The 15229-nt window shown below is 48.5% G+C and overlaps 1 protein-coding gene across 8 annotated transcripts in view; it reads right to left on the reverse strand.

Annotated features, from left to right (window-relative positions):
• KYAT1 (kynurenine aminotransferase 1) overlaps nucleotides 1-15229 on the reverse strand; it is a 36829-nt gene that overhangs the window by 12426 nt on the left and 9174 nt on the right. For 3 of the 8 annotated variants that reach the window (XM_003122209.7, XM_003480618.5, XM_084998134.1), the window contains exon 2: nucleotides 827-1028. The exons of 3 other annotated variants lie outside the window; for them this stretch is intronic. In XM_003122209.7, the coding sequence (XP_003122257.2) occupies nucleotides 827-922 (96 nt within the window). In that variant the 5' untranslated portion in view covers nucleotides 923-1028. Of the gene's footprint in view, nucleotides 1-826; nucleotides 1029-2574; nucleotides 2797-3969; nucleotides 4156-15229 lie in introns of those variants that run through there. 2 more of the 8 variants (XM_084998137.1, XM_084998140.1) reach the window with 2 other exon arrangements.

A 15229-nucleotide genomic window follows, 5' to 3' on the forward strand; every position in this document is an offset into this window, starting at 1 on the left:
CGGCTGTAGTTCCAATTCGACCCCTAGCCTGGGAACCTCCATATGCTGCTGGTGCGGCCCTAAAAAGACCAAAAAAAAAAAAGAGAGAGAGAGAAAGAGAGAAGACCCCAGAAACTCAAGGTGCTCTAAGGAGCAACCTTTAAGTATGCCACACAGTACTTGGAAAAGTAAGGAACCAGTGCCTGTTCTTGAGCTTATGCATAATATATTTATTCAGGAGTTCCCGCTGTGACTCAGCAGTAACAAACCTGAATAGTGTCCATGGAGGACACAGGTTCAATCCCTGACGTCGCTCAGTGGGTTAAGGATTTAGTGTTGCCGTGAGCTGTGATGTAGTTTGCAGACACGGCTCGGACCCCATGCTGCGGTGGCTGTGGTGTAGGCCAGTGGCTACAGCTCCAATTCGACCCCTAGGCTGGGAACTTCCATATGCTGTGGGTGCAGCCCTAAAAAGACCAAAAAAAAAAAAAAATATATATATATATATGTGTGTATAGGTATATGAATATACATATATGTATGTGTGTATAGGTATATGAATATATACATGTATGCATGTGTATTCAGCCAACATTTATCAAGCACCTGAACACTGGGTTGGTACAGGGGATGATGCAAAGGCAAGAGCACCAAGGAAACACTCAGATACAGAGCTACAAATTCTAGATTAGAAGCAAGTGCAAAGGAGGGGCCCCACACCCAGGCTGCAATCAGAGAAGGCTTCCTGAAAGAGGAGGCTCATGCACAGCTTTGAAGCCAGGACTAAGCCAGATTCCAGGAGCCCTGGTCATGCAGGCAGCCAAGCATGAGGGGCTAGAGCACTTACAGTCTGGTGCAAGCACCGAGTGAGCGAAGCTCCTGACTTCTGTCCCCGGAGGGGCCCCACCAGGTGCAAACAGATGGCCGCTGCATTCCTGAACATGCCCCCCAGAGCCACGGGGAACTGACGACCGAGGCAGAGAAGGGAGGAGAATGCTCTGGCCAGAAAATGGTTCCAAGCCCACGACTTGGGTCCCCCACACACAGCTCTAATAACAACAACAATAAGGGCTAATATTTATTAAGTGGTCCTTGGGTGCCAGGCCTGGCAACAAGCACTTTTGTTGCATGACTATCCCTCAGTCCTCAACACCCGCCCCTCGCCACCGACCCCGACCCTGCAGCAATCAGAGTGACTCTTTCAAAATGTAAATCACCGCTAATGAAAAAAGTGACTCAGGCGAAGTTTATGGATGGGCCCTAACAGCACAGAGAGGGTCAACCCTCCATCGTGTTCTGACTCTGGAAACACACAGGCCACCTGCAAACTAGTTCTGTGCTAAACCCAAATCTAAATCAGACCATGCCAGAGTTCCCTGGTGGCCTAGTGGTTAAGGACCTGGTGTTGTCGCTGCTGTGGCGTGGGGCTGATCCCTGACGCAAGAACTTCCATGGGCCGAGGGTGTAGCCGAAAAAACAAAGCACAACAGAAATACACATAAGCATGAAAAATAAATATTATTAATTAATAAATACATCAGACCATGCCTCTGGATTACAATACAAGGGACACCACGTTAAATGACCCCACGGAGATGCAATCAACAAATTCAGACTTATGGAAACTCTGCAGAACAAATGACCCTGCTCCTTCAACAAATACAGTATGAGGGGGAGAACAAGCCTGGAGCTTTATAGATTAAAAGAAACTTGGAGTTCCCATCATGGCTCAGTGGTTAACGAATCCAACTAGGAACCATGAGGTTGTGGGTTCGATCCCTGTCCTTGCTCAGTGGGTTAAGGATCCGGAGTTGCCATGAGCTGTGGTGTGGGTTGCAGACGCGGCTCGGATCCCGCGTTGCTGTGGCTCTGGCGTAGGCCGGTGGCTACAGCTCCAATTCGACCCCTAGCCTGGGAACCTCCATATGCCTCAGGGGCGGCCCTAGAAAAGGCAAAAAAAAAGCCAAAAAAAAAAAGAGAGAGAGAGAGAGAAAGACTTAACAGATATAAGTAAAAGAGCGAATTTCTTGAGAAAGAAGAAAAATGTTGAAAGACACACTGCACTATTTCCAAGCTTACTAAAAAGCTAAAGGAGGAGTTCCCATTGTGGCTCAGAGGAAACAAAGCTGACTGGTATCCATGAGGACTCAGGTTCAATCCTTGGCCTCGCTCAGTGGGTTAGGGATCTGGCATTGCCGTGAGCTGTGGTGTAGTTTGCAGATGTGGCTGGGATCCTGCGTTGCTGTGGCTGTGGTGTAGGCCAGTGGCTACAGCTCTGATTGGCCCCCTAGCCTGGGAACCTCCATATGCTGTAAGTGCAGCCCTAACAAAAAAAAAAAAAAAAAAAAAAAAAGACAATGACAATGACAACAAAAAAAAGCTAAGGGACTCAAGAAAGTGTGGTACTGCCATAAGGATAGACGTATAAGTCAATGGAATAGAATTGAGAATCCAGAAATCAATTCTCACATTCATGAACAATTGCTATTTGACAAGTGTGCCAAGAAAATTCAATGAAGAAAGAATGGACTTTTTAACAAATGGTGCTGAGCTAACTGGATAGCCACATGTGATAGAATAAATTTGGGGACTTACTGTTGTGGCTCAGCGGGTGAAGAACCCGACTAGTGTTCACAAGGATGCAGGTTCGATCCCTAGCCTCTCCCAGTAGGTTAAGGATCTGGTGTTGATGCAAAATGCGGTGTAGGTCAAAGATGCGGCTTGGATCCCGAGCTGCTGCAGCTGTGCAGTAGGCGGGTGGCTGCGGCTCCAATTTGACCCCTAGCCTGGGAACTTCCATATGCCCCAGGGGTGGCCCTAAAAAGAAAAAAAAAAAAAGGAATAAATTTGGACTGCTACTTCACACCATACACAAAAGTAACTCAAAGTGGATCACAGACCTAAATATAAGAGCTAAACCATAAAAACCCTAGAAGAAAACAGGAATAAATCTTTGTGACCTTGAGTTAGAAGATGTTTTCTTTCTTCTTCTTTTTTTTTTTTTTTTTTAATTTTCCCACTGTACAGCAAGGGGGTCAGGTTATCCTTACATGTATACATTACAATTACATTTTTTCCCCCACCCTTTGTTCTGTTGCAACATGAGTATCTAGACATAGTTCTCAATGCTATTCAGCAGGATCTCCTTGTAAATCTATTCTAAGTTGTGTCTGATAAGCCCAAGCTCCCGATCCCTCCCACTCCCTCCCCCTCCCATCAGGCAGCCACAAGTCTCTTCTCCAAGTCCATGATTTTCTTTTCTGAGGAGATGTTCTTTTGTGCTGGATATTAGATTCCAGTTATAAGTGATATCATATGGTATTTGTCTTTGTCTTTTTTTTTTTTTTTTGTCTTTTTGCCTTTTCTAGGGCCACTCCCACGGCATATGGAGGTTCCCAGTCTAGGGGTTCGATCGGAGCTGTAGCCTCCAGCCTACGCCAGAGCCACAGCAACGCGGGATCCGAGCTGCATCTGCTACCTACACCACAGCTCATGGCAATGATGGATCCTTAACCCACGGAGCGAGGCCAGGGACCGAACCCACAACCTCATGGTTCCTAGTCGGATTCGTTAACCACTGCGCCACGACGGGAACGCCAGAGGATGTTTTCTAATATACAACACCAAAGCACAAGCAACAAAAGAAAAAAAAAATCAGATAAATTGGACTTCATCAAAATTAAAAACATTTTTTTCCTTTTTTTTTTTTTTTTTTTTTTTTTTGGCTGTGCCCATGGCATTCGAAAGCTCCCAGGCCAGAACCCTCACCATAGCAGCAACAGGAGCCACAGCAGTGACAGTGCTGGATCCTTAACCAGCTATGCCACAAGAGAACTCCTAAAAACTTTTAACAAAAACCCACAGTATGGGAGGAAATACTTGCAAATCATAAATCTGAATGTCTCCAAAGAGATATAAATGGCCAGTAAGCCCACAAAAAGATGCTTAACACAGGTAGTCACTATGGAAATGCCACATGAAGATACTCACTAGGATGACAATTACAAGGAAGATGGATAATTTCAAGTGTTTTGAGGATGGGGAGAAACTGGAACCCTCGAACATGGTTTCTGGGCATGTAAAATGGTGCAGCTGCTGCAGAAAATCGTCTAGAAGTTCCTCCAAATGTTACATAGAGTTTCCATGTGACCCAGCAATTCCGCTCCTAGGTATAGACTTAAGAGAAATGGAAATAAATATGTCCACACAAAAAGTGTACATGAATATTCATCAGCAGCATTATTCCTGATAGTCAAAAAAAGGGAAACAATCTAAATGTCAATCAATGAACCAAATGTGGGACATCCATGATTCAATGGTATCATTTGACAATAAGAAAGAATGAAGCACCGACACCATACAATATGGATGAGCTTCGAAACACTATGCTCACTAAAAGGAGCCAGTCACAAAAGCCCACAAGCTGTATGATTCCATTGCTAAGAAACAGGCACATCTATAGAGATAGAGAGTAGATTAGCGATTGCTTTGGGCTGGGAGTGGGGTGGGAGCCTAGGGGTAGGGGGTGACTGCTAATAGATACATACCAGTGTCTTTTAGGGGTTTTTTGTTTAGTTTTATTTTTTCAACTTTTTTTTTTTTTTTCCTTTTTAGGGCTGCACCTGCAGCATATGGAGGTCCCCAGGCTAGGGGTCAAATCAGAGCTGCAGCTGCTGGCCTAAGCCACAGCCACAGCAGTGCAGGATCCTAGCCATGTCTGTGACCTACACCACAGCTCACGGTGATGCCAGATCCTTAACCCACTGAGCGAGGCCAGGGATGGAACCCACATCCTCATGGATACTAGTTCCTAACCTGCTGGGCCATGACAGGAACTCCTGTTTAGTTTTGGTTTTGGTTTTGGCTTTTTTTGGCCACATTACAGCTGTGACCACAGCTGCTGCAATGATGACACCAGATTCTTTATCTGCTGTGCAGATTAAGGAAACAAAGACAAGGGAATGAACTCCTGCTGGAACTTTCTGGGAACTGCATTGCATCTGAGACTTCTTTTAGCTTGCCTTCCTTCCTTCCCCCACTCCTTCGAGGAGGTCAGAACAGAGCCCTGAAAAATAAGTGGGTATCTAGGGAGTGTGGGGGCTGTTCTATATGAAAAGACTTAAGAGATAACAATAAGCAAATACAATCTGTCACCCTTCACTGGATCCTGGATTGGTGATGATAGTAGAACCATGAAAGCTCACCAAAGGTGATGGAATATGATGGAGGATAATGTGAGAAAAAGAATGTATATATATGCATAACTGGGTCACCTGCTGTACAGCAGAAATGGACAGAATACTGTAAATCAGCTATAATAAAACAGTCTTTAAAATAATAAAAAATAGGAATTCCCACTGTAGCTCAGTGGTTAATGAACCCGACTAGTACTGATGAGGACGCAGGTATGATCCCTGGTCTTGCTCAGTGAGTTAAGGATCTGGCGTTGCCGTGAGCTGTGGTGTAGGTTGCAGATGTGGCTCGGATCCCGTGTTGCTGTGGCTCTGGAGTAGGCTGACAGCTACAGCTCTGATTAGACCCCCTAGCCTGGGAACCTCCATGTGTCGTGGGTGCGGCCCTAGAAAAGACAAAAAAAAAAAAAAAAAGGTACAGACATTGAAAAAAAAAAGTTCACCTAAGGTGCCTGTGAGATAATCAGAGAAAACTGAATACAGTCTGAACATCAGAGGACACGACTAAATGGAGGTCAGGATCTTTGGTGTGACAATGTGGGTGCTGACACAGGGGATGGCATTCTTAGGAGGCACATGCTGAAGTATTTAAGGATGAAGGCGTGGGGTGTCTGCACCTTGCTTTCAAAAGATTTGGCAAAGAAGACATTCATATATAAAGGCAGGCAGGGACAAGAAGGACATTAGCAAATACAGCCCAATGTTAGCTCGTGTTGAATCTGGGTGGTGGGCAGGTGAACAATTCCTTCACCTTTTCTGTGTGTCCAACTTTTTCAACAGAAAAAGCTGAGAGGTGGGAGTTCCCGTGTGGCTCAGCAGGTTAAGGATCAGGCATTGTCACTGCTGAGGCGAAGGTTTGATCCCTGGCCCAGGAATTTCTGCTTGTCTCAGGTGTGGCCAAAAAACAAGAAAAATCACATGAAATGGTCCATACCCATGAGGTGCGAGTCAGAGCCACAGCATGAAAGGAGCCTGGGCCTCTGATATTCCAGGAGAGCCATCACTTAGCTCTGGACTTAGTTGATGAGAGAGAGAGAAGGAAATTTAGATCTTATTTAAACTACTATTATAGGCATTCCCATCATGGCGCAGTGGAAATGAATCTGACTAGGATCCATGAGGACATGGGTTTGATCCCTGACCTCGCTCTATGGGTTAAGGATCCATTGTGGCCATGAGCTGTGGTGTAGGTCACAGCTGTGGCTCGGATCTGGCATTGCTGTGGCTGTGGTGAGGCCAGCAGCCACAGCTCCGATTGGCCCACTAGCCTGGGAACCTCCATATGCCCTTGGTGTGGCCCTAAAAAGCAAAAAATAAATAAATATAAACTACTATTACTTTGGTTTCTCTCCCATTCGTAGCAAATCAGGCCTGAGTCATAAACTCTGAGCTCAAAACCACGAGGAGCACAGCTGAGACGAAATAAGCCACATTGAAGGAAAAGGCATGCCAGGGACCCGTGGGGTGTCTCGGTGGGAGGGTCCGAGAACTTATTCTAGGACTCAGACTCTGGTGGGGTGACTGCTGTGAGGCTCCAAGGAAGTGGAACGGTGCTTTCAGAAGCAGGGATAATTTTATGGTCGGATATGGTAATAATTTTACTTACAGGGAGGGCAGGCTAGAGAGGGGCTAATGATTATGGGTAAAGAAGCAGCGTCCCTAGGAGTTCCTGTCCTGGCTCAGTGGTAATGAACCCAACTAGTATCCGTGAGGATGCAGGTTCAATCCCTAGTCTCGCTCAGTGGGTTAAGGATCTGGCGTTGCCGTGAGCTGTGGTGTAGGTCAGCAGCTGCAGCTCTGATTCAACCCCTAGCCTGGGAACTTCCATCATCTGCCGTGGATGCGGCCCTAAAAAGCCAAAAAAAAAAGAAAGAAGAAGCAGTCCCTCATTTTAGCCTGAAGTTATGCGCGCTCGACAAAGTTCATGTTTGTGTTCAGACCTGATGAGGAAGGGAGGAGTTGTTTTTTTGTTTTTTTGGGTTCTTTCTTTCTTCCTTTTTTTTTTTTTTTTTGCTATTCTAGGGGTGCACCTGCAGCATCCAGAGGTTCCCAGGCTAGGAGCTGAATCAGAGCTACAGCTGCCGACCTACGCCACAGTCACAGCAATGCGGGATCCCAGCCACATCTGCAACCTACACCTCAACTCATGGCAATGCGGGATCCTTAACTCACTGAGCGAGGCCAAGGATCAAACCCACATCTTCATGGGTCCTAGTCGGGTGCATTAATCGCTGAGCCATGCAGGGAACTCTCGGGAGGAGTCTTGTTTTTGTCTGGTTTCATCAAGATCACAGAGAGGCTTTGTCTGATGTTGCTGTTCTGTGAAACTGCTCTGGTTCAACAAAAGACCAAATCTGATCTGGGTACCAGACAGCGCCTGGATTCCAGATGCAGCTTTGCTTTTTCTAAATTCTCCCACTAAGAATAAAGCCCCAAATCTTTTTTGTTGTCTTTTTGGCCACAGCCATGGCATATGGAAATTCCTGGACCAGGGACTGAATCTGAGTCACAGGTGTGATCGACACAGCAGCTGTGGGAATGCCACATCCTTCACCTACTGCACGAGGTCAGGGATCAAACCCGCACCATCACAACCCCTGATCCTTAACCCACTGTGCCACAGTGGGAACTCCAAACCCCCAATTTTTACCATATACTATAAAGGCCATATTAGCTCAGACATGAAGGCCTTCTGTCCCGGCTCATTTCCTGCCACTGTCCCTTTTGCCTGCGGCACCCCCCGCCCCACCCTCCACCACACTCACCATTCCTGTCTGTTAGTTGTTCCCATGTATTTACTCTCCTTACTCTATAGCAATACCAGCAAACCTTGGGCCAGAGCAAATAGATCAGGCTTGGCAGGACAGTCTTTGTCGCAGCTTCTCAGATCTGCTGTCCTAGTGGGAAGGCAGCCTTGGACAAGTACACAAACAATGTGACTGTACTGCAGTAACACTGTACACACACATGCTGGCAGCGCAACAGATTTGGACCATGGAGTTTTGAGGGTTTTTTGGTCTTTTTAGGGCTGCACCTGAGCCATATGGAGGTTCCCAAGGCTAAGAGTCGAATCAGAGCTCCAGCTGCCGGCCTACACCACAGACTCAGCAATGCAGGATCTGAGCCACGTCTGCAACCTACACCACAGCTCACAGCAACGGCAGATCCTTAGCCCATTGATTGAGGCCAGGGATTGAACCTGCAACCTCATGGTTCCCAGTCAGATTCATTTTGACGATGCCACAAGGGAACTCCCAAGGTCCTGATTTTCACTTTGCTCAGCTTTTTACTTGTAAGGACAGAGTAGCAACCTTTCAGCTCCTTACATATAGGACTGGAAACCTGAAGTTCAACATAACGTATCTGTTCACATTATTTCATAACTATCAGTAAAATGCCCTTATTATCCAGGAGAAACAAGGAGTTCCCTGGTGGCCTTGCGGTTAAGGATCCAGCACTGTCCCTGCTGTGGCTCAGGTTCAATCCCTGGCCTGGAAGTTTTCGTATGTCATGGGTGCAGCCAACAAAAGAGGGGGGGGGGAATAAAAGGAAAGTAATTTATAACCTGATAATGGATATTTTAGTAGGTACATGTTCAGGCTTGCTCACACTAGGAATATTCTATCCATATTCGTAACAGCTCGTGGCTGTTGGTACTTGCTAATAAGAAACAAGGCTGGCCTGAACTGGGCCACTCCCTCGCCCTGTCCCTTCTAACCCCCCTCCCAACTTAGCCTCTTCTTCCAAAGTCTTTCAAAGAATCGCAGGGCCCTGAAAGCTAGCGATCTGTCCGAAGGTGGGGCCCTGCCTCTTCTGTTCCTCAATCGTCAGCTCTTCTGTGCCTATTCTCTGGCCAGGCCCTGGCATGGCGCCAAGACCACAGTGCAGACCAGGCCCAGCGAGAGAGGCCCACAAACACTGTGTCTCCTTCAATTGTCCAGCAAGTGTTTTGTGACAAGTGCAAAGATGTGTGCTATGGCTGGAACTGTGTCCTCCAAAAGGATCTGTCCAAACCTCCGGTACCTGTGCATATGGCCTTTTTTGGAAACAGGATCTATGAAAATGTAATCGCTTTAAGATGAGGTCCTACTGGACGAGAGTGGACCTTCATCCCATGTGCCCTGTGTCCTTATAAGAAGGGGAGAGGCACAGCCACAAAGGGAGAAGGCTGTGTGATGCAAGCAGAGATCAGTGATGTGTTTGCAAGCCCAAGAAGCCAGGGATGGCTGGCAGCACCGAAGCGAAGGCAAAGGCGCGGGCCCCACTCTCCTCAAGAACCTTCAGAGAAAGCACAGCCCCAAAGACACCTTGATGTTGGATCGCACGCCTCTAGAACAGCGAGAGAATAAACTTCTTTAAAACCACCCAGTTTGTGGTACTTTGTTACAACGCCCAGGAGCTAACTCTTTAGTTAGCCAATAGAGGGCTCTGGGGAGGTAAGGAGCGCTCCTTGAGGCTGTGGGCTGCCACTGAGTCCCAAAGGAGGGGACAGGGTGTGGGAGGGAAAAGGCCGGGGAGGGGAAGAGACCTGAAAGATTCCAGAAGCTGAGAAGTCAGTCTGGCCAGAGCTCATCTTCTATTTCTCAGAATTGAGAGAACGCCCTGGAAACCGGAAGTACTCCCTGATCCCCGTGGCTAAGAACCAGAGCTTGGGGCAACGAAGGCCAGGGCGGTGATGACAGCAGGGGAGGAGGGACCTGTCACGTGGGGGAAGGGCGTCGGCGCACTTCAGCTCCACCCAGCCAGAGGATGCTGCGAGGCGCAAGGCCGGGTCACAGCAGGTGCCCTGGGCCGGCTGGCTGTGTGCCCTTACATTAGCCGAATGCGGGGTCGGCGGCTCCTGTCCTGGGCCCGATGTCCTGCTGACTCCTCCAGATGGACTGAATCCCACAGGAACCCCCCTCAACCACCTTCTGACCGCTTGGTTTGAAATCTGCCGGGGCCTGGTAGACAGATCCTCTCTCTGACACGGTCGCCCATGCCACCCCAGGTCTATCAGTTCTCCTACAAGGTGTCCACACCTCCTCTGCCCCAGGTCAGGCCTTTATCAACTCACTGGATTACAGTGGTAGCAATAACGTTAATACAATCAGCACTCATTTGCTCACCCTGCACCAGACACGGTGATAAGAACTATACGTGTGTCTTTTTTTTTTTTTTTTTTTTTTTTTTTTGGTCTTTTTGCTATTTCTTTGGGTCACTCCCGTGGCATATGGAGGTTCCCAGGCCAGGGGTCGAATCGGAGCTGTAGCCACCGGCCTACGCCAGAGCGACAGCAACGCGGGATCCGAGCCGCGTCTGCAACCTACACCACAGCTCACGGCAATGCCGGATCATTAACCCACTGAGCAAGGGCAGGGACCGAACCCACAACCTCATGGTTCCTAGTCGGATTCATTAACCACTGCGCCACGACGGGAACTCCTACGTGTGTCTTTTTGTTTGTTTGCTTGTTTTCTTTTTGGTCTCATCCTTGGCATGTGGAAGTTCCCGGGCCAGGGACTGAACCTGCACCACAGCAGGGACAATACTGGCTGAGCCACCAGGGAACTCCAGGACTATATACATATCTTCGGAGCCTTTCAACAGCCCTAGAAAGCAGGTGCTATCCTCTCCCGCGTCAATAGGCAAGGAATTGGAAATCATGATAAAAGAACAACTAACAGTCCAATGGAGATCCCTCGGGTCCAGGGAGGGTCTGTATCACCCACTGCCTGGCACAAGGTAGAAACTCGCACGGGAAGAGACCCCAGCTTGTGGAAAGGGTCCTCTCCTCTGCCACAGACTCAGCCCTTCACCCTCACTGCCAGCTCCTGGGAAAGACGCTGCCTTGGGGCTGGAGGTGGCCAGGCTGCCTGGCTCCACGGAGGGCGAGGAGAGCCTGTGCAGGTTGAGGATGTGCTTCTCCGCTCTCGCTGCCTGGGGCTGGAGCTGGAACCAGGATCGGCTTTCACTGCAGGCGAGTCTGTGGGCACAGGAGTGAGCACTGCCCTGTGCCCTCTGCGGGGCAGGTCTGTCCTGCCAAACCTTTGGTGCCCACCCGGGATCAGGGGCCAAGCAGACCTGTGGGGAAAGGATTAGAACACAGGCTTTGGGGTCATGGAGACCTTGGCTGTGTGACCCGGGGCAAGTCACTTCAGCTCTCTGATGAAAGTCAGGTTCCCCATCTATAAAATAAATAAAAATACGACAATTCATGGAAAGCGGTTCACTTAGTCACATGAAAGGTGATGTAAGGGAGTTCCCGTCGTGGCGCAGTGGTTAATGAATCTGACTAGGAACAATGAGGTTGCGGGTTCGGTCCCTGCCCTTGCTCAGTGGGTTAAGGATCCCGTGTTGCCGTGAGCTGTGGTGCAGGTTGCAGATGCGGCTGGGATCCTGAGTTGCTGTGGCTCTGGCGTAGACTTGGCAGCTACAGCTCCAATTAGACCCCTAGCCTGGGAACCTCCATATGCCGCGGGAGTGGCCCAAGAAAAGGCAAAAAGACAAAAAAAAAAAAAAAAAAGAAAGAAAGAAAGGTGATGTAAGGAGCTCCCGTTGTGGTTCAGCGGTAACGAACCCAACTGGTATACATGGGGGCATGGGTTCCGTCTCTGGCCTCCCTCAGTGGGTTAAGGATCCGGTGTCGCCATGAGCTGTGGCATAGGTTGCAGACGCGGCTCAGATCTGGCATTTCCGTGGCTGTGGCATGGGCTGGCAGCTGGAGCTCTGATTCAACCCCTAGCCTGGGAACTTTCATATGCTGTGGGTGCGGCCCGAAAAAGACAAAGGAAAAAAAAAAGACTGTAAATGACAGCTGTGAATACTAGCGTGGGCACTTTATGAACACTCATGGAGTTACCATAATGCAACATACTGGGCTGGATGTGTGTGCATCACACATGCTCGCTGGCAGGGTTGACTTGGCCATCAGAGCACCTCGGGAGGCTTGGTGCTGAGGGACAAGATCGTCTGAGGAGCCTATGAAAATGTCCTAACTTTTTTTGGCCACACCCATGGCCATGTAGAAGTTTCTGGGCCAGGGACTGAACCTGTGCACAGCTGTAGCCAGAGCCACAACAGTGACAACACCGAATCCTTAACCTGCTGGGCCACCAGGGAACTCCTTGACTCTAACTTGTTTTAAAATAAGAGGAGTTCCCGTGTGGCTCAGCAGGTTAAGGCTTTGGTGCTGTCATGGCTGTGGCTCAGGTCTGCTGTTGGGTTTGATCCCTGGCCTGGGAACTTCTGCAGGCTGGGAATGAAGCCAAAAATAAATAAATAAATAAATAAAGTCAAATAAGAAAAAGAGAAGATAATAACAGTGAATATGTAATAATGAATTCAGCCTGGGTGATATTTGTTCTTTATACCAATACAGCTGTAAAATATAATAATAATTTTTTCAGGGCCATACCTGCGGCATACAGATGTTCCCAGGCTAGGGGTCAAATTGGAGTTGCAGCAGTCAGCCTACGCCACAGCCACTGCCACATCAGGTCTGAGCCATGTCTGCAACCTATGCTGCAGCTCACAGCAACATGGGATCCTTAAACCACTGAGCGAGGCCAGGGATTGAACCTGCATCCTCATAGATACTAGTCGGGTTCATTACCACAGAGCCAAAACGGGAACTCCTAATAATAATTATTTTTTAAGGGAGAAAGGGGCCCATGAAATAAGAATGAATAGGACCCCTCAAAGTCACAATGTGACTTTGAACACGGGGCCAAATCTGTGTGTGGTTGTGACTTCGAGTGCACATAAGAGCGTTTACTCTTGAGCACTTGCACACGTCTCTGTGTTTGTGAGCAGGTGAGTGTCGTGGGAACAGTTTCCAGGAACTTGCAGGAGAGGGGGATGTCACTGGGGGTCTCAGCCAAGGTCAGGAAGGGCATGGGTGGCTGCATGTGCTGTCTTAGCCCTGCATACTGCCAGGTGTCAAGGCACTGCCCTGGGGGAATGTGGGTGAATGTTGTTCCCAAAGTCACCAGCAGGGGGCGCACAGAGTCAGCCCTGGCTAGACTTGCAGCTGGCTGGCCCTGAGGCTCTGGGGACACAGGACAACTCTGGTGCTTCCCTAGGAGACTGTGGTCCCACATCAGAGAGGTCTAGTGGGGAGTGTGCTGGTCCAGGCCCATGTGGAGGCAGGACTGTTGGCCTCCCAGTCCAGAGCTCTCCCACGGACTTGGGCTGACCCGGGGACCTCCACAGGGACCTCATTCATAAGCAGCTGGGAGCTTTCACTGGAGACACTTTCTTTTCTTTCCTTTTTTTTTTTTTTAGAGCCCTACCCGCAGCATATGGAGGTTCCCAGGCTAGGGGTCTAATCGGAGCTGTAGCCGCCGGCCTATGCCACAGCCACAGCAACGTGGGATCTGAGCCGCATCTGCAACCTACACCACAGCTCACGGCAACGCCAGATCCATAACCCACTGAGCAAGGGCAGGGACCGAACCCACAATCTCATGGTTCCTAGTCGGATTCGTTAACCACTGAGCCGCCACGATGGGAACTCCACTAGGTGGGTTTGTAACCACTGAATCATGACAGGAATTCCCACCAGGGGACTCTTTCAGCTCACTCAGAGGCACCCGGCAGCCTTTCCCAGGCCATACTCACCTCCAACTCCCTGTGCACCTGACTCTCTTCCTCCAGGAAGCAAGTCTTCCCTGGCCAACTCCTCTGTAGCCCTGAAGTCTGTCCTAAGGGTAATGACAATGGCTTTTTTTTTTTTTTTTTTTTTTTAAGGGCTGCACTCGCAGCATATGGAAGGTTCCCAGGCTAGGGCTTATATCTGAGCTGTAGCTGCTGGCCTATACCACAGCCACAGCAACGCCAGATCCTCAACCCACGGAATGAGGCCAGCGATCAAACCTGCATCCTCATGGATGCTAGTCAGATTTGTTTCCACTGAGCCACAACAGGAACTCCAACCATGGCCTTTTAAAAATTTTTACTTTCTTTCATTTTTGGCCATACCCATGGCATGCGAAAATTTTGGGGCCAGGGATCAAACCTGTGCTAGAGCTATAACCAGAGCCATAGCAGTGACACCACCAGATCCTTAACCTGCTGAGCCATGAGGGAACTCCCTGGCACTGGCCTTTTATTTACTGCACACTTTGTGCCAGGCTGCCTGCCGAGCACCTTACTTTTAATCCCAAGAGAAAGGTTCCATCGGGAGGTGAAGTCACATGCCCAAGGCCACAATGAGCATGTAGCAGATCCAGAACTTGAACTCAGGGCTCTGACTTCAAAGCCGGTACTCACTATCACTGTGGGACAAGGAGAGGCTCTGAGCAGTGACAACATAGCCCCTTGGACTATAGACTCCCACTTCCAGAAGGAACCAAAGAAGCACCAACTCAAGGGGAAATGAGAAAATTTGGTCCAATCACTCACATTTTATGGAAGGCGATACTGAAGACCAAAGGAGGTGAATTGACCATGCAGATTCCAGTAGGACCAGGTTCCCTGAGTCATGATCCTGGCATTTTTCTCACCCTTACCAGCCTGCCTAGGACACTACGCACTTGGCACAGAGGAAACTGTGCAATAAACTTTTGTTGGATCAGAGAATGAATGTTTATCTCTCCAACCAGATCGTGAGCTCCATTAGAACAAGGACACTCCTCTGCTCACCTTTTTTACTGTCAATGTCTGGCACAGAGATTTAGGTGCGTACCTTTTCATTGCTTCGGCAAATATTTATTGAACGTCCATTATGTGTTCTGCCTTGGCTAGTTGCTAAGGCACACAAGGGCGAATAGGATACCTTCCTTTCCTTTAAGGTGTGTACATCTAACGAAGGAGACAAACCAGTAACCAGGTCATTCAAATAGGGTGAGCCTTCATATGCAAAGGTTTTTAATAAATCAATAACAAAAGACCAACATCTCAACAGGGGGAAAAAAAGTGGGCAAAAGATATACATTCATGCAAAGAAGAAAAGAGCCAATAAACTTGAAAAGATGCTAAACCCTTTTATAATGAACAAAATGCAAGCTAGAATGAAACACTATTTTCTGCCTCCTAGGTGGAGAAGAAGAAGATTGAGATCCACCAAATCAATACTA

The sequence above is a fragment of the Sus scrofa genome, chromosome 1 (genome assembly GCF_054392235.1).
Source record: "Sus scrofa isolate SSC_HxYL_T2T_F1_AM1 chromosome 1, Sscrofa_HxYL_maternal_Yorkshire_Landrace_v2.0, whole genome shotgun sequence".
Taxonomy (NCBI): Eukaryota; Metazoa; Chordata; class Mammalia; order Artiodactyla; family Suidae; genus Sus; species Sus scrofa.